Raw genomic sequence first — 22,639 nt, 5'->3', positions numbered from 1 at the left:
CAACAAAAATATTCCATTGAAAAGATGATTCTGCTAGGATTAAGTCTCTAGCAAAAGCAGCTATGATTGTACATTGCTGACTTAGATCTTTAAATTGTACTTTTAAACTATTACGCATTTTCAAATCTAAATTTTCACTATTATGATTAAAAAGTGAAGCATCTTTGAAAAATTGTCCTCCTCCATAAAGTCAAAATATTTTTCAACATAGAAAAAGTTCTGGAAGGACATGCAAAAAACCTAACCATGGTAAAATGGTAAGATTAAGAATGATTTTCTTTGTCCTTTTCTTTATTTTCCAATGAACTTATACTTTTGTCATTAAAAACAAAAAATCCAACTCACTGGGAATTTTTTTTCCACCAGGAATTGGATTAGAATTGGGCTACGCTATTATAATAGATTCAATTAATCTATCTACTACAAAATCATCATCAGGGTGGGCTAGCCTTTTGATAGGACAGGTGATTAACTCGGTTCATTTTATGTATAAAACGATTTCAGGTGACACCACCCTCAGAGGTGCAAAACACTCAGAAACTATGAATTGTGCCTGAAAACAACTGGATATAGATAAGTTGGCAGATATAGATACATATTTTCCAGCTCACTTGTCCCATTTTTTCAGTTAAGAGAATAAAGTCATGCTACCCACAGATAAGGAGTCCCTGGGTCGTGAAAACAGCTAATGTGCTTGGCTGCTAACTGAAAGGTTGGACGTTCAAGTAAACCTGGAGGTGCCTTGGAAGAAAGGCCTGGTGATCTACTTCTGGAAAATCGGCATTGCAAACCTTATGGAGCACAGTTCTACTCTGACACACCCGGGGTCACCATGAGTTGGAGTCCCCGCTCCTAACCACCCTGCTGAACTGTCTTACTCTACACTTATGAATAACTGTAATGAAGCTCTTTTTTTTAAAAAAAAAGAACTACCAGGTACCACCCATTTCCATGGGTTCTGGGCTTTCTTCAATACACCAAATGTTTTGAAAAATACCACACACATTCCCAGCAAATGGCTAATGTCTTCACTGCTCTTCTTTTTCTTTGTGCTGAGCTTACCCAATAAGCAAGGTACTCATGTGCTTACTTATGCTTACTTACTAATCTGTAGTGCACAATTTCACCTGCTTTACACCGTGTCTTTCTAACCCATGTGAAACTGTGCACCACAGATTAGTAAGTAAACACAATTAAGCTTGCTTGCTGGTTAATCCTCATCTGGGCCTGGTGATCTACTTGTGGGAAGTCAGCCATTAAAAACCCCATGGAGCACAGTTCTACTTTGCCACACATGGGGTTGCCATGAGTTTTAACCCCCTTCACTACCTTATTGTAAGGTAGTTCCAAGCCCAACCTTACATACACTAATGCACACAGTGACCTACATACATCTCCGGCAAAATCTTGACCACAGTCTACTGATCCCAGTGAAGTATGGTTTCTTCTATGGTATCTGACAAGCCAAGAAAGGAGTATGACCCAAACCATAAAGATTCCTTTTGCTTCAAAAATCATCAGGGTTACCATGACAGCAATCTGGATACAGGCCTCCTCTTAATACCAGCAAAGGTGATTTCTTGATGAGATTTCCATTATCAGTAAACCACCTCACAGGCATCAGAAGAGCTTACCAAACCGTATCTTGATGAATAAAGTGAGAATGAATTTGAAACACCTGGATTATAGTTTCTTCAAATGTGCTTCAGTTCAACAGTTTCCAAAAATAATGCTTGACTAAAACCTGGGAGTTTCTTAAAGTCTTGAAAAACAAGTTTGTGGTTGAACCTAGATGGGTCCCTTACCAATATTCCAAACCCAAACCCACTGCCATCAAGTCGACTCCAACTCATAGCGACCTTATAGGACAGAGGAGAACTGCCCCATAGGGTTTCCAAGGCTATCATCTTTACAGAAGCAGACTTCCACATCTTTCTGCTGTGGAGCTGCTGGTGGGTTCAAACCACTGACCTTTCAGTTAGCAGCCGAACACTTAACCACTGTGCCACCAGTGCCCCTGTTACCAATATTAAAAACCAAAAAAAATCAAACCTGTTGCCAGCGAGTCAATCCCGACTCATGGCGACCCTATAGGACAGAATAGAACGGCCCCATATGGCTTCCAAAGAGCTAGTGAGTTTGAACTGCCGACCTCTTGGTTAGTAGCTGAGCTCTTAACTAACTGCACCACCTGGGCTCCTTACCAATATTTAAAAAAAAAAAAAAAAGAAACAACCCATTGCCATTAAGTCAATTCCAACTCATAGCAACCCTATAGGACAGAGTAGAACTGCCCCATAGGATTTCCAAGGAGCGGCTGGTGGATTTGAACTGCTGACCTTTTGGTTAGCAGCTGAGCTCTTAACCACTGCATCACCAGAGTTTCCTACCGATATTAGGGCACTATAATTTACATTGAAGAACCCTAGTGGCACAGTGGTTAACTGCTGGGCTGCTAACCGAAAGTTCAGCAGTTGGTACTGACCAGCTGCTCCACAGGAGAGAGATGTGGCAGTCTGCTTCTGTAAAGATTTACAGCCTTGGAAACCCTATGGCCAGTTCTACTCTGTCCAATAGGGACACTATGAGTCAGAATTGACTCGAAGGCAGTGAGTTATACTTTATATTAAATGTAATTCACAGATAATACTTTGTCCAACCAAGGTTAACTGGCTGTGGGAACTTCCTGTTATTTCAGGGCTTTACATTTTCGATTAAACCCTTTTATTTACATAGTTACTGAATTACTTTAAGGAGGCAGAATAATTCTTCTTGCTGTTGTACATTCATTCAAAATACACAATAGGCCAGGGGTGCAAAGTTGAACATAAGAAAATTTCTGAAAACAGTAATAAACATCTTAATTGTTCAATGTACCTTTGACATTTGAATTACTGAGCGTTTGTACGATTCAGTGCTATAAGAATACAAAAGAATATCTATGTTTAATTTGATTTTTTTACAGTAAACTCAATTGTTTATAAAAGTTCAAGGTTTTACTAAAAAAAAAAAAAACTGTACTTAAGGAATTGATGTGACTGTAAAATGAAAATCCAATAGAGAGTTATGATAGGGATTTAACCATGCACATTTACCGGAAAATACAGCTTTTATTCAAATATTTTCAAGGTTCTTTTAAAAACCTTTTTAGGGGAAAAAAATCACACAGATTCAGGAGAAAAAAGATGGTCCAAAGTACAGTGACATCAGTTCCTGTTAAAAGGAAGGAGGGCCAGCCGAATTCATCTGCAAATATCAACGACAGGGGAGTTCACACATAGGTACTTTGAGTTCACCACTGGTCTTGAGCCACTCTTCAGTGTTTTGGGCCTAGGAAAGCACAGATTGCCTCCAGCGCATTTTCACTTAATTTTAATTCTCTGCACATTTTAACGGAAATGTGATCCATATGTTCCTAATTCATTTACACAACTTGGCTAAGCTTCGCTGAAGACATATTTGGTGCCCAAGAGGTATTTTGAGGCTTTTAAGACTACCTTTCCACTAGAAACCAAATGCCATATTTATAAAAGTCAAAAGGTCACACACTACACGGTTAAACTTCAACCAGGAGCAGGATGTCCTGGCCGCCAAGCCAGTTTTTCCTTTTCTAAAACTCACATCCTGTGAAGAGAATCAGAGGGTGACTGGAACCACAGACTCAGGGCCATGAGGAGCCTCGCATCCTTGAGCGTCCAGAGAAGAAGATACCTGCCCTCATTCCAGATGTGGTTCTTTAAAGGAGGAGTCAGCTAATTAAATTGTGGATTCCTTGTCAGCAGGAGAATTCTTCTCCTGGCTACAGGGATCAGCTGGGATTTCCTGCTCCTGCAGCAGCAGAGCTTCTCAGTCATTGACGCGCCTGTGAATCACCTGGGCAGCTGGTTAACCTGCAGATGCTAACTCAGTGGTTAGGAGCTCGGCTGCTAACCAAAAGGTCGGCAGTTCAAATCCACCAGCGTCTCCTTGGAAACACTACGGGGCAGCTCTACCCTGTCCTATAGGGTCGCTATGGGTCAGAATCAACTCGATGGCAACGGGTTGTTGTTGTTGGGATGGGGCCTGAGAGTCTGAATTTTTAACAAACTCCTTGATGACATGATTATACGGGGCCATGGACTACACTCTGAAAAGCAAAGCTCTGTTGTGGAGTTTTTCAACCACTACTGATCTTCTGAGCCTGGTAGTCCTTTGTTGTAGAAAGCTATCCCGTGCATTGTAAGACGTCTAATAGCATCCCTGGTCTCTACCCACTAGGTACCGGTAGACCCCTGCATCCTTCAAGCCATGACAACCAAAACGTGTCAAGAGCTGTCAGACGTCACCTGGGAGGCAAAATCACCCCCGATTGAGAAACCCTGCTGTATCATTATGCTTAACAGTTACAATATTTGTGGCATTATAAATACCTCTTTTGATGAACTGTCTTCAGTGAGCGCACACACACACACACACACACACACACACACACACAAACCAAACCCATTGCCATTGAGTTGATTCCGACTTACAGTGACCCTATAGGACAGAGTAGAACTGCCCCATAGGGTTTCCAAGGAGTGGCTGGTGAATTCGAACTGCCGACCTTTTGCTTAGCAGCCGAGCTCTTAACCACTGCGTCACCAGAGCTCCTCAGTGAGACAAACCAAAAAAACCAACAGGATGCTGGTAAATCATCTGAAATACTTTGGTCCAAGTCACCAGCTTCTCTCGTTATTACTGAAGCCAAATATTCCTGTTAGAAAATTCCAAACCTTGCAGAACTGTCTACACGAAAACGTGCACATTTCTCTTCCCCTTTCTCTTCCACCTTCATCCCTCAATCTGACTCTTCAGAGAAAACCAGTGGTAATAGTTTGAGGTGCATCCCTCTACCGTTACCCCCACCCCCACCCTGTATATACACATGTACACATACATGTGGAGTCCCTGGGTGGTGGAGTCCCTGAGTGGTGTCAATGGTTAACGTTCTTGGCTGCTAACCGAAAAGCTGGAGGTTTCAGTCCACCCAGAGGTGCCTTGGAAGAAAGGCCTGACCATCTATTTCTGAAAAATCAGTCATTGAAAATCCTATGAAGCAGTCCCACTCTTCACACATGGGGTTGACATGAATCTAAATCAACTGGACAAAAACTAGTAACAACAAACGTCACTATAGGGTAAGTTCCAAGAAAGCTGAGACCATCGATGTTTTGTGGACTATTGTATCCCCTGCCTGGTCCGTGACTGGTGCTCAGTAAATGCTGGCTGATGAATGAATGAATGACAGACATGGCACTGTTTCCATAGCAGTTTCTCCAGTTCTAAGCAGAGAACTCCAGGGACAGCTGGCTGAGCCTCACTTGCCCTGCCCAGCTCCAGAAGCTGCGTAGACAAATGCCACAGGAATAGGAGACAGGTTCTTGAGCCTTGAGGCCTTGAAAATCTTCTTTGGGGAGACATAGTGTCGTGGATTGAATTGTGTCCTCCCAAAATATGTATAAACTTGGTCAGGCCATGATTCCCAGTATTGTGTGGTTGTCCTCCATTTTGTGATTGTAATTTTATGTTAAAGAGGATTAGGGTGGGATGTAACACCCTTGCTCAGGTCACATCCCTGATCCAATGTAAAGAGAGTTTCCTTGGGGTGTGGCCTGCACCACCACCCCTTATCTTACAAGAGATAAAAAGGAAGGGGAAGCAAGCAGAGAGTGGGGGACCTCGTACCACCAAGAAAGCAGTGCCATGAGCAGAGCGCATCCTTTGGATCCGGGGTTCCTGCATGGACAAGCTCCTAGTCCAGAGGAAGATTGATGACAAGGACCTTCACCCAGAGCTGACAGAGAGAAAGCCTTCCTCTGGATCTGATGCCCTGAATTTGGACTTTTAGCCTACTAGACTGTGAGAGAATAAATTTCTCTTTGTTGAAGCCATCCACTTGTGGTATTTCTGTTATAGCGGTACTAGATGACTAAGACACATAGTCATCTGTTATTATTCTTACCCATGCAAGTAAGAAATTACTTCCCAAATTATCATTTTTTCAAACATCTAAACTTCAGTGATCATCTGTAAAATGTAGCTTGTATTAAAACTTCTAAATTAGGGGGTTTGACATGAGAAACCAAACCATACTCTCAGAGTTGTTGCAATGGCATTGCTTTCTGTGGTTTATTTTCATGGTGGCATAATATTAATGACTGATCATTGATGTGAATATTTTATCTGGAAATGATCATTTTCCATAAAACAATCTATTTTTTTAATGTTCGTAGAATCTTTTTTTTAAGAAAACAATTTTTTGCTAGTTCTTAATGTGGACAGGGCAGATAAGTGAACAGAAAACCCAGGAATTTGCTCTCCTTTACTTAGCTCACGTTGGCTCCCTCTAGGGGGGCCTGCCAACACCTGATACCAGCCTCTCAGCTTTAGGCAGACTCATCTGCCCTGTGTAAACAAGCACTTCTCTGAAAATAAAATGTAACACAAATAACTGCCTGCCAAATTATCAAATACCTGGGTGTTAGGGATTGAATGGTGTCCCCCTAAAAATATATGTTGGAATCCTAACCACGTAAGTGTGGATGTAATCCTATTTGGGAATGAGGTTTTCTTTGTTATGTTAATGAGGTCCTATCTTTGTAGGGTATGTTTTAAACCTAATCATTTTTGAGATACAAAAAGAGCAGATGAGACACAAAGAGAAGCAAGCACAAATGGGGGAATGATAGATGCCACGTGGAGATCGCCGAGGAATGCCGAGAAGGAAGCTAGAGAAGCTGAGACCGGGATTTTACCCAGAGCGGACTGAGACAGCCTTCCCTTGGAGCCGACACCCTGAATTCGGACGTCTAGACTCCTAAACTGTGAGAAAATAAATTTGTTTGTTAAAGTACCCACTTGTGGGTGTTACGGCGGCACTAAGCAGCAGCACACAAACCCAGGTTAATTCAGCACTGCTGGGAAGACTCATGATTGCCAACAGTCCACTTAGCTGCAGTTTTGGAAAAACGTTTAAAAAGCTTTCATCATCTAAAGGTGTTGGCTATTGTAGAGCAAACAAAGGACACTGGAAATTAACTTCTTAACTCTTTTCCTTCTCCCCTGTCATATGAAAACCCTCTACCCAGCCATAGAACCTCTGTTCAGCTTCCTGGCTACCAGCTCTTCATCACCAACAGTGCTCAGGAATATGGATTTGCTCTGTTTTTAAATGAGATTTGATGATACCCAGGGACCATTTTGTTTCCCTGCCTGTTTCATAATGGAAGTAAATGGAAAGATGGCATTCTGTTTAATGAAATTTGGTTTGTGGCAAACTGGATTGGAATGTACTCTTTTGCTGGGACCATCAGTGGCTCTGGAACATTCTGTGTGGCACTGTATCCTTTGGAGTAAAGACAGTCCCCAAAGAATGGATGATTGGTAATAATCTCTGAGACTGAGCTTCCCTGAAAAATATAAAAATTCTGACTGCAGGTATAAGTGTATATCTCCATACAACCTTCTGTTTTAAGAATAATACCCTTGGAAATAATCTATTTAAGAATGTGAAGTGGGCTACAGCGAACCACTTCCCCTCCTCCTTCTCTTAATGTGCCCGCCTTTAGGGTGAGATAGACTGAAATATACTCCTGTGCATTTCTGGACCATTTACGTATTTACTTTTGCCTCTGTGTATCTCTCAGCAAGGTTCCTTTAAACAAATTAGACACACCCAGTGTGGATACTACGTTAGGCCAAAGAACCACTTCAAGATTTGGGATAACTTGCTTTGTTTACAGGCAGTTCACCGCCCCTGGATCTCCATACAGAATGGCCTAATGAATGCACTCATAATATATGCACTCATAAATTTTACTCTCCACTATATCCTCATTGGGTGAATATATATCTCATCTGTTGATAAATATCAGGTAACTCAAGATGCAGACAAGCAACATACCTCTTTGTCCAATAGCATTTTTCCAGTTATTTATTTGAGTGTTATAAGAAAATCAACCCCCGCCCTTTTTTTTCCATTTTAAGAAAGAGGTGCTTTTGAAAATGTAATTAATGGGAAATAAAATGACCTGATATCCTCTATTAGAACTTTGTAACCTGTTAAGCTGTGGATTTAAGTGTGTAACATTTTCACCAGTGATTCGTGGTTACGTGCTCGAGCCTTGCAGTTCCTCGTAGCTGGGGAGATGTAAGAGAAGAAGTCTGATGCGGAGTCATTACAGGAGTTTGGAGGGGATCTTTTCAAAAAGATTTTGTAGATCTCCCTTTAGTCACATTACTTGGATGTTTTTCACAGGCCACTGCAGATGACTTCACTGGGATACGTGTGGCAGGAGAAACTACAAGAGAGAACCCAGTTCCCAGTATGCCTGCCTTTGACCAAAATCCACTCTTTGGAGAGACCAGAACTGCTGAACAAGGTAAATCCAGAACCAAACGAGTTGCCCCTGACCCACGTGTGTCAGCATAGTACTCTGTTCCACAGGGTTTTCAATGGCTAATCTTTTGGAAGTAGATCGCCAAGGCTTTCTCTCCAGGTACCTCTGGGTGGACTCAAATTGTCAGCCTGTCAGTTAGCAGCTAAGCATGTTAACTGTTTGTACCACCCAGGGACTCTGGGTAAACCAAAATAAATTCCAAAGCACCGAGAAAAATTCTCTAGAAAAGTTTTCCTCCAAACAGTGTCCTTCAAAGAGGGGCTCAAAGAACCACTTCAATAAAATGAGGCTCCAAGGAACTTGTAATATCTTCCTATTTGCTATTTTCTGTTTTTCTTTATTAACCTGGGTGAAAAACTTCAGGATTCTTTTCTGTCTTCAAATTTTACATCTCCTCTCATGGAGTAATTATCCTAACCCCATTATTAAACTAATCTACTAAAAAAAAAAAAGAAAGAAAGAAACCTCCCCCTGAACCATTAAGTAGATGCATGTTATCATCCTCAGACTGGACCAACCAAAGAGAAGGCGGTAAAGGCTGCTGTTAGCTTTGCCTTCTCAGACACTCAACACTGATGTTGGACTTGATTATATGCCAAAGTTTAATAAAGAAGCTTTATTTGTAATTAATCATGAAAACGGCACTCGCTTTTTAATATTTACAATTAACTGTAGTTTATATTGTGTGTTCTTACATCTGTTCAAGTCAGGAAAAATCTACTCATGTGAGTCTTGCATGGAAAGGACTATATTAGTATCTTAAAAATTAGCTTTCTGCAAGTCAGGCTTGCTGATATACTCTACAGATGGGATGGATTTTCACCCAATCAGGAAATACTTCAAAGCAAACCCAAGTAACACTGATGGGTTTTTGTTTAAGGTTTTATATCATCCTCTATAGGACTCCAATGATGGGCCACGTTTTCAAGAACTTCTTTCAATATCATTTTTTTTTTAACCTCTAGTCATTTTTGCCCACAAAAATGAATACCAGTGATTCAGATATTTATGTCCATTGCCAGATGAACTCAATTCCTTTGGTCTTGTATGTAACTATAACTGGGTGGTGATATTAGACCATTACTCTCATGAATACATAACTTTCACTGGTTGGTAAACTTACAAGGCTCAGGGGTGTTACTGGCCTGGGAATAACATATTTTTCAGCCCAAAACAACACTGCTGACCCAACCTCAATACGACCTGGGGTTTGACATTTTTTCCAGACATGATGATGGATTCGCACCCATCTATTTACACTCCACTGCCTGTCCCCAGGGTGATCAATGTTATACAATAATAAGATAATAAACCTAGGGTTAAGAATGAGATTTGTGCTCTTGATTCCCCTCACACTGAATTCTGCTGTTCAGTGACTAGGAAGGCTCCTGTTCTTTCAAGGTAGTTTATTACTGAAGTATGAACCCCCCAGCCACTTCTTCGGAGAAAAGACCTGGCGATCTGCTCCCGTAAAGATTACAGCCTAGGAAACCCTATGGGGCGGTTCTACTCTGTCCTGTAGGGTTGCTTTGAGTCTGAATCGGCTTGACGGCACACAACAACATCAGTGAGGTTGAACCACATGAAATTGATGCTTTTGTGGCTTAAAACAGCAGATACCGGATGTTCTCATATGGTTCAACCTAATATCAAAAGAACTTCATGGGGTTGTTTTGCTATTTTCTGAAACTTTGGACTTTGTAACATCAGTCCAAGCATATTCTTAGTAATGTTTTTGTTGATGTTTCCTGGTAGCTATTTGTCTTTTTATCTTTAAATGTGTGTTGTTTTTGTTAGGTGCCATCAAGTCGGCTCCAACTCATAGCAACCCCGTGTGCAACGGAATGAAACACTGCCAGGTCCCGCGCCATCCTCACCGTCGTTGTTATGCTTGAGCCCATTGTTTCAGCCACTGTGTCAGTCCATGTTGTTGAGGGTCTTCCTCTTTTTCGCTGACCCTCTACTTTACCAAGCATGATGTCCTTCTCCAGGGACTGGTCCCTCCTGATAACATGTCCAAAGTACTTGAGACAAAGTCTTGTCATCCTCAGTTCTAAGGAGCATTCTGGATGTACTTCTTCCAAGACAAGTTTGTTCCTTCTCCTGGCAGCCCATGGTCTATTCAATATTCTTTGCCGACACCACAATCCAAAGGCATCAATTCCTCTTCTGTCTTTTCTTATTTATCGTCTCGCTTTTGCATGCGTATGAGGCAATTGAAAATGTTGGAGAAGTGGTTTTAATGCTTCTTCTCTTTGTTTCTTGATTACTTTGCATAATTCATCAAGAAAGACCAAATATGTTTCTTTCATACCAACAACACAATTTCTAAGCTTAAAACTTCAGTACATTTTTAAGGAACAAAATGTAATATTGTTGCTCTGACTGATCTCATGCAACAAGCAAACTTGTGCAGCCAGATGAGCGCTGGCGTTCAGCTGAATGGTTTATACAATCTCTGAAACAATAACAACGTGTCTCTTGCAGTCAGAGCCAGCCCTTTCTCTGTGGCTGTATTTACAGTGAGTCGTGTAAATCTTCCATCTCTCACACCTATCCCTGTGCAAGCAATTGCCCAGGAACTTCCAGGAAATGACAAACGTATGAATGAATTTCAAAATGTCAATTAAAAAAAATACGTACTCAGTTCTAGGTCAGTCCTGGTAGGAAACATCAGTATCAAAAGAAAATACTCTACTCCCCACCCCCTTTTTTTTTAAGTAAAGGTGATGGATTCATTCAATATTCCAGAAACAACCCCAAGTCACCTCGTTAACTCTCAAACTCCCAAAATAATTCAAGGCAATAAGAAATATCATGTGTTTTTGACAGAGTTGCTTGAAGCAACTCTGCAGGATTCCCTACATTTCCAAAAGATTAAATCTCACTGTACAGCAAATTTTTAATGCTTTGAGGCAAACTTAAAAAAAACGAGAAACAACTATTCTAGTGCTGGAAATGTGTCTACCTTATTTTTGCTACCGACGCCTTCTGTCAAACCGGCTAATTCACTTCATCTCTCTTATTTTAAATTCGCCAACCTATGCATTAAATACATAGATCATTAACAACATGGGTAATTGGAAAGAATTTACTTTGAGTTTTTAGCTATTCCTAAGCTCTGGTATATTTAATTATCCAAAACTTATACTCGAATATGATCAATTTAACTTTTATTGTCACCATTTAAAAAAGAATTTTAAGAAGGCTCATCAGTAAATTATTGGAAACACCCTTTGGAAATGTCGGATTTTATACCAAAAAAAAAAAAAATACAAAAAACCAAACCTGTTGCATCAAGTCAGTTTCGACTCATAGCAATCCGATAGGAGAGAGCAGAACTGCCTCATAGGGTTTCCAGGGTTGTAATCTTTATGGGAGGAGACCACCAGATCTTTTTTCCCGAAGAGTGGCTGGTGGGTTTGAACCACTGACATTTCAGTTAGCAGCTGAGCACTTAACCACTGTGCCACGAGGGCTCCTTACAGACACTGTGAGTAATAATGTTTGCCATTACTACGTGCTGATCCTCCTTTGCTCTTTGTGAGGATGTATTCTTTCCTCCAACTTGGGAAGTGGGGAGGAATAGAACATAGACTGTGGAAAACAGGACACTCCCAGTGAGCTGGAATCGACTTGACGGCAACAGGTTGTTTTTTTTTTGTTTTTGTTTTTTTTTTGGTGTAGTACCTAAACTGAAGTCCCTGGGTGGTACAAACAGTTAACGCACTTGGCTGCTAGCCGAAAGGTTGGAGGTTTGAGTCTACCCAGAGGCACCTTGGAAGAAAAAGCTGGTGAACTTGTTTTGAAAAAATCAGCCATTGAAAACCCTGATGAGCACAGTTCTACTCTGACACACATGGGGTCACCATGAGTAAGAGCTGACTTGATGAGAACTGGTAATTGGTGATAGTGCCTAACCTGGAAAGGGATGATTGTTAGTGGATGGGTGATATGAATTGGATTCACTACCCTTCAGCTGTGTTTCCTTCTGGAGGGAAGGAGGGTCATAGCCCATGAGGGTCACAGCCTACGAGAAGATAGCATGTCCTCCAAGAGTGAGCGCTAGGACTTCCATGTAAATCTCAAGGGAAGGGCTCGGCTGCTGCCTCGGAGAGCTTGTAGGGAAGGTCTCCTTCGCTCCGACAGTGCTTCTAGCCATCCAAGCCTGTTCAAGCCTCTACAGCAGAGAGCTCCCGTCCCTGGCACGCTGGCATTTCAGGACCTGTGTCTCAAACCCATTGCCTTTTCCAGGGCCAGGACTAGGGCACAAAATTTAAAAGAACACCCAAAAACTTAGGAATCAAGATTAATAATGTTTTTAAAAAATCAAAATTACTGCATAAAACTCCATGCTGAACGAAATACCAAAATCGTAAATAAAGACAGGATCAGCATCACTGCTTCTTCCTCTTGTCTCAGGCTCCAGTATGGCTCAGCCGAGCATTGTGACTGATCCTGACTTTAACACTTTACTGTTTTTGGTGCCCCCTTAAAATGTGCATGTGAGGAAAGTCCGTGCCCTTGAAGGTTCTCTTCCTACTTTGCCCTTTGTTTTCTGATGCCCTCCTGCTCTCACTGGCTCCAGGCTCCTGCATCACTTCCTGACTACAGTTTTGCCTTTTTCCTTTGATACTCTAATCTCCCAGAGGTCAGGGACTGTGTCCTTTTGGGTCATCACTGGATCCTGAGTACTTTAGCCAGTGCTCAGCACACAGTAGATGCTTAAGAAGTGCTTGTTGAACAGCTGGATGAAAGTCTCTCAGCTCTGATCTCAGTAGTGTGCATGGCTTCCTTGCATGACTACGTTCTGCCCTTGGCTGTGGATGGGAAATGCCTCTGGCTGGACCCGTCTTCTAGGGACCATAAACCTCTCTCCCTGGACTTGCCAAACACTGGCAGAGAGGGAACCAGAAACGAAGTATCTTCAAGGTCCAAAAAAAGTCAGAGAGGGGTGAACTTAGGTGATCCAAAAAGGAATATACAAGATGATCAATCTTACTAAAAAAAAAAAAAAAAAAAAGTAATTAAAACAATGTAAGAGTGTTTTCACCAGAAGGGAAACTAGATAACTGGGAGCTCCTAAAAATCAAACACTTATGCTCATCAAAAGACTTAACCAAAAGTGTCGAAAGACAACCTACAGACAGGGATTTGACTGCGACAAATCTGATTAGCAGCTAATCTCTAAAATCTACAAGATACTGCAAAACTTCAACAACAAGAAGACAAATAACCCAATTAAAAAATGGGCAAAGGATATGAACAGGCACTTCACCAAAGAAGACATTCAGGCAGCTAACAGATACTTGAGGAAATCAGTAGCCATTAGAGAAATGCAAATCAAAACTACAATGAGATACCATCTTACCCCAAAAAGGCTAGCATTAATCCAGAAAACACAAAATATTAAATGTTGGAGAGGCTGTGGAGAGACTAGAACACTTATACACTGCTGGTGGGAATGTAAAATGGTACAATCACTTTGGAAATTGATCCGGTACTTCCTTAAAAAGCTAGAAATAGAAGCACCATCCAAACCAGCAATCTCACTCCTTGGAATATATCCTAGAGAAATAAGAGCTGTCACACAAATAGATATATGAAAACCATGTTCATTGAAGCACTGTTCACAATAGCAAAAAGATGGAAACAACCTAGGTGCTCGTCAACGGACGAATGGATAAACAAATTATGGTATATTCACACAATGGAATACTACGCAACGATAAAGAACAACGATGAATCCACAAAACATAATATGGATGAATCTGGAAGGCATTATGCTGAGTGAAACTAGTCAAGTCAAAAAAGGACAAATATTGTATGAGACCACTATTATAAGAACTCAATAAAAGTTTTAAACACAGAAGAAAACATTCTTTGATGGTTACGAGGGAGGGGAGGGAGGGAGAGGGGTATTCACTAACTAGATAGTAGATCAGAATTATCTTAGGTGAAGGGAAGGACAACACACAATACAGGGGAAGTCAGCACAACTAGACTAAACCAAAAGCTAAGAAGTTTCCTGAATACAGCCAAACACTTTGAGGGACAGAGTAGCAGGGGTGAGGGTCTGGGAACCATGGTTTCAGAGGACATCTAAGTCAATTGGCATAACAAAGTTTATTAAGAAAAGGTTCTGCATCCCATTTTGGTGAGTAGTGTCTGGGGTCTTAAAAGCTAGCGAGCAGTCATCTAAGATGCATCAATTGGTCCCGACCCACCTGGAGCAAAGGAGAATGATGAATACCAAAGACACAATGAAAATATTAACCCAACAGACAGAAAGGGCCACATAAACCAGAGACTCCATTCACCTGAGACCAGAGGAACTAGATGGTGCCCATCTACCACCAATGACTGCCCTGACAGGGAATACAACAGAGAGTCCCTGATGGAGCAGGAGAAAAGTGGGGTGCAGAACTTAAATTCTAGTAAAAAGACCAGACTTAATGGTCTGACTGAGACTGGAGGGACCCCAGAAGACATGGCCCCTGGACTCTCTGTTAGCCCAGAACTGAAACCTTTCCCAAAGCCAACTCTTCAGACATAGATTCACGCTTGTGAGAGTGTGCTTCTTAGCTCAAGCAGATACATGAGACTAAATGGGCAGCTCCTCTCCTGAGGCAAGATGAGAAGGCATTAAGGGACAAGAGCTGGTTGAACAGACATGGGAAATCCGGAGTGGAAAGGAGGAGTGTGCTGTCACATTATAGAGAGAGCAACTAGGGTCACATAACAACGTGTGTATAAATTTTTGTGTGAGAAAATAACTTGAACTGTAAACTTTCACTTAAAGCACAATTAAAAAATTAGTAAATAAAAATAATGTAAGGGTGTTCTCAAAATTATCTATTTTGCCAAAGATCCAGAAAAGGGTATGGCAATTTATGTGACTGGAGCTTTTTTTTTTTTTTTTTCAGTAATGTCAGAAATTTCGCACATTTGGGGAGCTGAGAGCGCTTACCTTCGATGGTACACTGATCAGGGACTGGAATCTTCCTCCCGATTTCCATGGCATACGCTTTCACTTTACTGAGGTTTTCCTTTAAGTGCAGGTAGAACTGATCTTCATATTCTACAGGACTTGCAGCTGTCCCTGGAGGTCCCCCCTGGAAGTTTTCCTTAACTGTTTCTGGCAAATTCTCTGATTTTATATGTATAATACTTGGGTGTGAAGCTGAAGAATTTGCCAGCTGTGATCTGTCGGTGTCTGTCTTAAAGGGCGACTCGTCATTTTCTTGGCTAAGCAAGTCTATTTCTGAAAGAGAGATGCGGGCTGGTCTGTCTCCATTCTCCACATCTTCCCCGTCATCTGAACTTCCACCCTTTGACAGCGCAGCGTGCAAAGCCAAACTTTTTGACCTACAATACAAAGGCAAAATTAAAACAGTTAAAGATGTTGAGCTACCATCCCCTGACTAGTAAAAGAAAGAATAACAACATTGGGACAAAACGTTACCTCCTCCGGAGTATGAAACTGAAAATTAGTGTCATCAGCAGATTTGAGAGAACAGACCACCAACAGGCTACGTGATAACCCAGACCTTGGAAGCTCTAGTCCACCTCCAAAAATACAGATTTAAGGCTCAATGTCATGGCAAGACTGGCTGCAGAATGGTGGGTTTGTGTGATTTTATTATTTTTCTACTTTTGCATCTGCTTTCTCATCAGAAATCAAGGGAAGCTTTTGACAGTCATTCTCAATAGTGGTTAAGAGTTTGGCTGCGAACCAGAAGGTCAGCAGTTCAAAACCACCAGCTGCTCCTTGGAAACTCTATGGGGCAGTTCTACTCTGACCTATAGGGTCACTATGGGTTGGGATCTACTCAACAGCAAAGGGTTTTTTTATATTTAAAAAGTGTTTTTAAAAAATAAGTCGAAAGTTTGTTTTCCATTTGTATTCCCCTACTTAAAATAATGAATTTCTCTGGGCAAATGAAACCGCTATGGATAACATTTCGTTCATGAAAGGATAGAAAGAACGTGGTAAGACAGTAAAGATATTTAAAAATCAGCCTATAATAGCCCAATAACAAAGCTAACAGCCAACATGAAGTGCATGCTTTCAAAAACCAGTCAAACAAAATTTATACCTGTTAAATCTAATGTCTTTTCTTTCTTCCTTAGAAACTTGGCCCAAACTGTATCTTCTGACAGAGCCAGGGGTATTGCTCTCGGCATTTCTTTTGTCTTCAAACGTCTGTAGTTTAACTTTGAGCTTCTCATGGTCAACATTTTCAGCTGCAGCGAGCTTGGTTTCTTCCAGCTTCTTGGGAGATTCCATTTCAGTGCTGGTTTTTCTCCTAAAGGAATAAAAATTGTTGCTTTAAATGGTGGTCACATGTACCTTCAAAACAGTGTTACTCTCTAACTGCTTCTTATTCAGAACTGAAAACTTTATCTGATAAAATTTTTTCATGAGTCATTTAGCAGATATTTATTGAGTACCTATTATGGACATAGGTCTCTGAAACTGCTTTTACAGCTTATTCTGCCAGAAGTTTAGAAACATTGGTGTTCATGTCAACTTTGCATTGGAAATCCTTTTTGAAGAATTCAGAGAATAAAAAGCAGTTTTACGGAGTCCTGAGTGACACGTATGGTTAAGCACTCTGCTGCTAAGCAAGAGGTTGGTGGTTTGAATCCACCCAGAGGCACCAAGGAAGAAAGGCCTGGTGAAATACTTCCGAAAGGTCACAGCCATGAAAACCCTATGGAGCACCTGAAACACTCTAAAGCACATGGGGTTGCCAAGAATCGAGATCAACTCTACAACAACTGGTTACCATATTCTTATCTAGAGGTGCTCCAAAAGTATGGCCTTCGTATGAAATTCATGCCACACATGGAAGAATAGTCATACTTTCTGGAAACTTTACATTTATTGATACGTTTCTACTGAAGTTGATAGAATAAGAACATTCCACGTGGACTATGTAAACTCATGGTTTTTTGTTAATCTTATGGAAATCAGTGTAATTATTTCATCTTATGGAGCAATAAAAATCTTTCTGAATTTTAAGACATTGGAGGAAAGTGGTTTTCCATGAATGATATTAATAGTTCCAAACATCTTTTCTAAGGATGAGGAGACAGTTAAGGCTTTTTTTTGAAATGCCATGTTAGTTTGAGTGGCTCTAGGTGTCCTGGGTTATGAAGGGTCCTGGGATGAATAAGATGCAGATCTGGTTAATCTAATGGGGCAGACAGGAAAGATAGTGAGAAGGAGAGAGAAGGGAAAGGATGAAGGAAGGCATGGATGGAGGAAGATGGTTTGGAGTCAAATCTTGAGGAGAAGTAAGGAGTGGAGGTTTTACATTTGTTTTAACTTCTATTTAGGTTCTTTTTTTTTTTTTTTTTCTTGTTATTTTTATCATCTATCTAGTCATCCTTGGATGCCAAGAAACTATTCTCCAAGAACTCTTCAAATTAACTCATTTTTTGAGGGTTTACTGGGTACCAGGCTCTAAATAGGAGTCCTTGAACTTTATTTCAGAAATTTCTTTTTTTTTTAAATTGCGCTTTAGATGAAGGTTTACAGAGCAAATTAGTTTCTCATTAAACAATTAATAGATATATTGTCTTGTGACATTGGTTGCCAACCTCATGACATGTCAACACTCTCCCATTGTCAACCTTGGGTTCCCCATTATCAGCTTTCCTGTCCTCTCCTGCCTTCTCATCCTTGCCCCTGGGTTGGTGTGCCCATTTAGTCTTGTTTTGTTTTATGGGCCTGTCTAATCTTTGACTGAAGGGTGAACCTCAGGAGTGACTTCAGTACTGAGTTAAAAGGGTGTCCGAGGGCCATACTCTCAGGGTTTCTCCAGTCTCTTGTCAGACCAGTAAGTCTGGGCTTTTTTTTTGTGAGTTAGCATTTTGTTCTACATTTATCTCCAGCTCTGTCCGAGACTCTCTATTGTGATCCCTGTCAGAGCAGTTGGTGGTGGTAGTGGGCACCATCTAGCTGTGCTGGACCCAGTGTGGTGGAGGCTATGGTAGTTGTGGTCCACTAGTCCTTTGGACTGATCTTTCCCTTGTGTCTTTGGTTTTCTTCATTCTCCCTTGCTCCGGATGGGGTAGGACCAGTGGAGTGCCTTAGACGGCCACTCACAAGCTTTTAAGACCCCAGATGCTACTCACCAAAGTAGAATGTAGAATATTTTCTTTATAAACTATGTTATGCCAATTGAACTAGATGTCCCCCAAGATACTTCAGAAATTTCAATAACTGGGCTCATTAAAACTTAAAAATATATGAAGTACAAAGTATACCTTAATAGTGCATAAATCAGAATCTGAGAATTATACAAGTTTTAAATCTCTAAACATATGAGTTGGTTAGAGCAACAATTTCTCAAGAATTATTATTGTTTTCTTTCTATATAAAGCTCTCTGCCATAACACAGTTACAGTAACAGCATTTTTCTTTCAAAACATTTCATATGATTATAGTAAATCCGCCAAGGTAATTTTATTGGATCAGTTTCTGATTTTTTTAAAATAAATTTCTCTTACTTATAGTTACGGATTAAGGAGCCCTGGTGGTGTAGTGGTTACAGCACTCAACTGCTAGCTGAAAGGTCGGTGGTTCGAAGTCACCAGCCACTCCCCGGTAGAAAAATGTGGCAGTCTGCTTCTGTAAAGATTACAGCCTTGGAAACCCCCTGGGGCGGTAGGTTTGGTTTTGGTTTATTGTTGTGGATTGGAGTGCGTTTCCCCAACAGATACCTGTGAAGTGACCTTGCTTGGGAAATAGGATCTTTGAAGAGCTTATCAATTAACACGAGGTCATACTAGAGTAGAGTGGGTTCTGATCCCATCTGGGTGGTATCTTATAAAAGAAGAGAATAGATACAGAGAATTATAAAGAAAGACGGCCTTGTGGCTGCAGAGTCAGACGCAAGTCAAGGAATTCCAAGGTTTGGCAGGATTCACCAGCAACTAGGAGAGAAGCAAGGCAGGGTGTCTCTCTCAGAGCCCTCAGAAGGAATTAACACAGCTGATACCCTGATTAGGACTTTGCAGTAAACATGGGGCACTGTGGGCGAATCCCACCTTCAATGCTAACTGCACAGTGCCCATCCGTCAGCATGAATCCAGTTTCCACCTGGAAAGGGACCCAGTCCTCGCCTTCCCACTTCTCCAACCTCACCGCCATTTCATTTTTCTAGTAATTTATTTTTATTGTATGTTACAAGAGTATAATTTTATGAAGGACTGAAAATTAAAAAGAAAAACTGTTTTTTCACCACAGATAGTTTGCAAAGCACAATTATAAAATTTCATATTTAACATTGTACATCATTTTAGCTCTTATTATTCAATTTGTTCAACTGCTCCCTTGCTTTTGAGCAACACATTTTAATGTCTTACTGTTTGAAAGCTTTGTTTTCAATAATTGCAATTCAATAAAAGTTTCAAAAGTTAAAAAAAAAAAAAAAGTATTATATGGTTGACAAAATGGCATTGGTGGTCGAGTGGACAATGCCTCTAAGACTTGTCTTTACCAAAACTTAAGTCTAACTGTCCTGTAAATCAGGCCACCCTTGTTAACCAATGAAATTCTGACAGTGTTTGAATAGTAAATTGTATAAGCCAATCAGAAATAAACGTCTTTTGCTTCCGAGTTTTGTCAATATAAGCCAATTATTACTGATACTCGGTGGAGTACCTTTCCACGTGTGCTTTGGTGCTACCCGATTCTAGAATCTTCTGCCTGAATAAACCTCATCTATTAGATTAATTTTATTATTGACCCAGTTTCTTCTGACAGTCAGAATACTAGTAGGTGGGAGTGCCCATTTCCTTCTCTCTAGGGTTGCTTTATAGCGTCCCCGTGAGGGAACTTTGGCATGAGGGAGGTAGTCCCAGACACCAACTAACACCAAGGGGGACAGTTCAGATGCCTCCGGGGTAGAGCTGCCAGACAAAATAAAGGACACCCAGTCAATTTGAGTTTCAGAAAAATAACAGTATCTTAGTGTAGGTATGTCTCAAATGGGACATACTAAAAATTACTATACTGTGTTAAAATTATTTTACTTATACTAAACATTTTTTGTGGTTTATCTGAATTTCAAACTTTATTGGGCATCTTTATTTGCCAACCTAGCAGCCCTACTCTGGGGTAAACACCTGCTGGATTATGGGCAGGGACCTGTACTGCTCGTCCTTGTTGCTCAGTATCTGGCACAGTGCTTGGCACACACAGGTATCCAAAGCTTTTGTGGAATAAATGAACTAAGGCCACCTTGATGTCTGAAGCCAGCCTGCCCCATCACTTCTCCTGCATCATTGGGGTGGGGAGAGGAGAGGCACCATTTGCTAAATATGGAATGTGGAGAGAATCTGGGACCAAGAGGGGCAGCAATAAGAGGGATTTGCAAGGAAGCAAATAAGAAGAGTGAAGAAGAATCAATGAAACATCTGGGCCAGAGAAGTGATTTCTAGATACAAGGCCGATGACTGTTGTGGATGAGTCAACCCAAAGAATTTCCCTTATGCAAAGTCTCATTTGTTTTGAGGATTCAGAGATTTGTATAACATAGAAGTCAGGGGACAGGGGTGGTAATGAAGAGCCACTGAATGAGAACAACCTAAATGTCCATTAACGAACGCACGGATAAACGAATTGTGGTATATGCGTACAGCGGGATATTACTCAGCCGTAGGGCATGAAGTCCTGATACACGCTACAACATGGATGGACCTTGAAAACATTCTACTCAGTGAAGTAAGTCCATCACAAAGGGACAAATATTGTATAATCTCACCTATATGAAATACCTAGAATAGGGAAATATATAGAGATCAAAGTTTAATAGTGGGTATCAAAGGTGGGAGGGAGAGGGAAAGGGGGAGTCATTATTTAGGAAGCATTGTGTTCAGTTCATGCTGATGGAAACTTTGGCAATGGGTATTGGTGATGGTTGCATAACATGACTTCTATAATTGGTGTCACTGCACCGTAAGTGTGAAAAAATGTTGACCTGGCTAATGTTGTTATATGGTCATGCATTGCTTAACGTCCATGATATGTTCTGTGAAACAGGGCATTATGTGATTTGGACGTTGTGCAAACACCATATTATATACCACTAAGTCCTGTTCTCTGACTGGGATTTTCTGAACTCTATCACAGGTAGTCTCCGAGTTACGCAGGAGACCCATTCCTATGTCTGTCTTTAAGTCAAATTTGTAGGTAAGTCGGAAGAGGTACATACGGTTCTTACTTAGTGTCAGTCAAATGTTTGTCTTAGTGTGTAGTATATACTTTACCTTTCTATGTATATTAAACACTTAAGAAACACTTCCAAAACACTAAAACATCTTACACATAATACAGCACATATGTGTGTGTCCATTATTACCAACCGTTGTATTTAACTCAAATTTTTAATATAACAGGCTTTATGGCAGTCTGTTCTTCAGTACGGGTTGTCTGTAAATTGGACTTTCTTTACCCAGGGACTTACTGTATAACCTTATGGGATCATGGACGGATGTACATGCAGTCAGACATTGCCCAAATGGGCGTTATGTGACACATGACTATGCATATTTTTGCAACAACAACAAAAGAGTCACCGAGGCATCCTAGGCTGCAAGCTGGACCAAAGAGAAAGAAAATCAACTTTCTGTCACTGGCCCTTGATCCACCAGGACATGTCACAGATTTTTGCTAGCCGGGAAGAGGACAAGTTTTTTTTGAGTAAAAATTTTAATGCATAGTTTAAATCTCAATAGACTTTGCACATTTGGGTTTAGAAGTGCTATTTACAGGCTTTATAAATCTGTTATTTTGCTCCTTATTTTTCTAGTCACATTGTTGTTTGCTGTCAAGCTGGCTCCTCCACTCATGGCGGCCTTCTGTGTAACAGAATGAAAACATGGCCTGGTCCTGTGCCATCTTCATGATCACTGGTATATTTGAGTCCTTTGTTGTGGCTATTGTGTCAATCCATCTCATTAAGTGTGTCCCTCGTTTTTGGTGACCCTCTATTTTACTAAACACGATGTCCTTTTCTAGGGATTGGTCTTTCCTGATGACATGTCCAAAGGAAATGAGATGGAGTTTCACCATCCTCATTTTATTTATTTTTTATATTTTATTATACTTCAGGTGAAGGCTTACAGAACAAATAGTTTCTCATGAAACAGTAGTACACATGTTGTTTTATGACATTGGTTAACAACCCCACAACATATTAACC

At 40.8% G+C, this 22,639-nt stretch overlaps 1 protein-coding gene across 2 annotated transcripts in view; it reads right to left on the bottom strand.

Annotated features, from left to right (window-relative positions):
* Positions 1 to 22,639, bottom strand: part of VEPH1 (ventricular zone expressed PH domain containing 1) — a 250,983-nt gene that overhangs the window by 92,914 nt on the left and 135,430 nt on the right. For both annotated transcript variants that reach the window (XM_004379163.1, XM_004379164.1), the window contains exons 7-8: positions 16,520 to 16,729; positions 15,391 to 15,788 (exon numbers count right to left, since the gene is read on the bottom strand). In XM_004379163.1, the coding sequence (XP_004379220.1) occupies positions 15,391 to 15,788; positions 16,520 to 16,729 (608 nt within the window). The remainder of the gene's footprint in view (positions 1 to 15,390; positions 15,789 to 16,519; positions 16,730 to 22,639) is intronic.

Source organism: Trichechus manatus, unplaced genomic scaffold, assembly GCF_000243295.1.
Source record: "Trichechus manatus latirostris isolate Lorelei unplaced genomic scaffold, TriManLat1.0 scaffold00062, whole genome shotgun sequence".
Taxonomy (NCBI): domain Eukaryota; kingdom Metazoa; phylum Chordata; class Mammalia; order Sirenia; family Trichechidae; genus Trichechus; species Trichechus manatus.
This window is presented reverse-complemented; position numbering and strand designations above follow the sequence as displayed.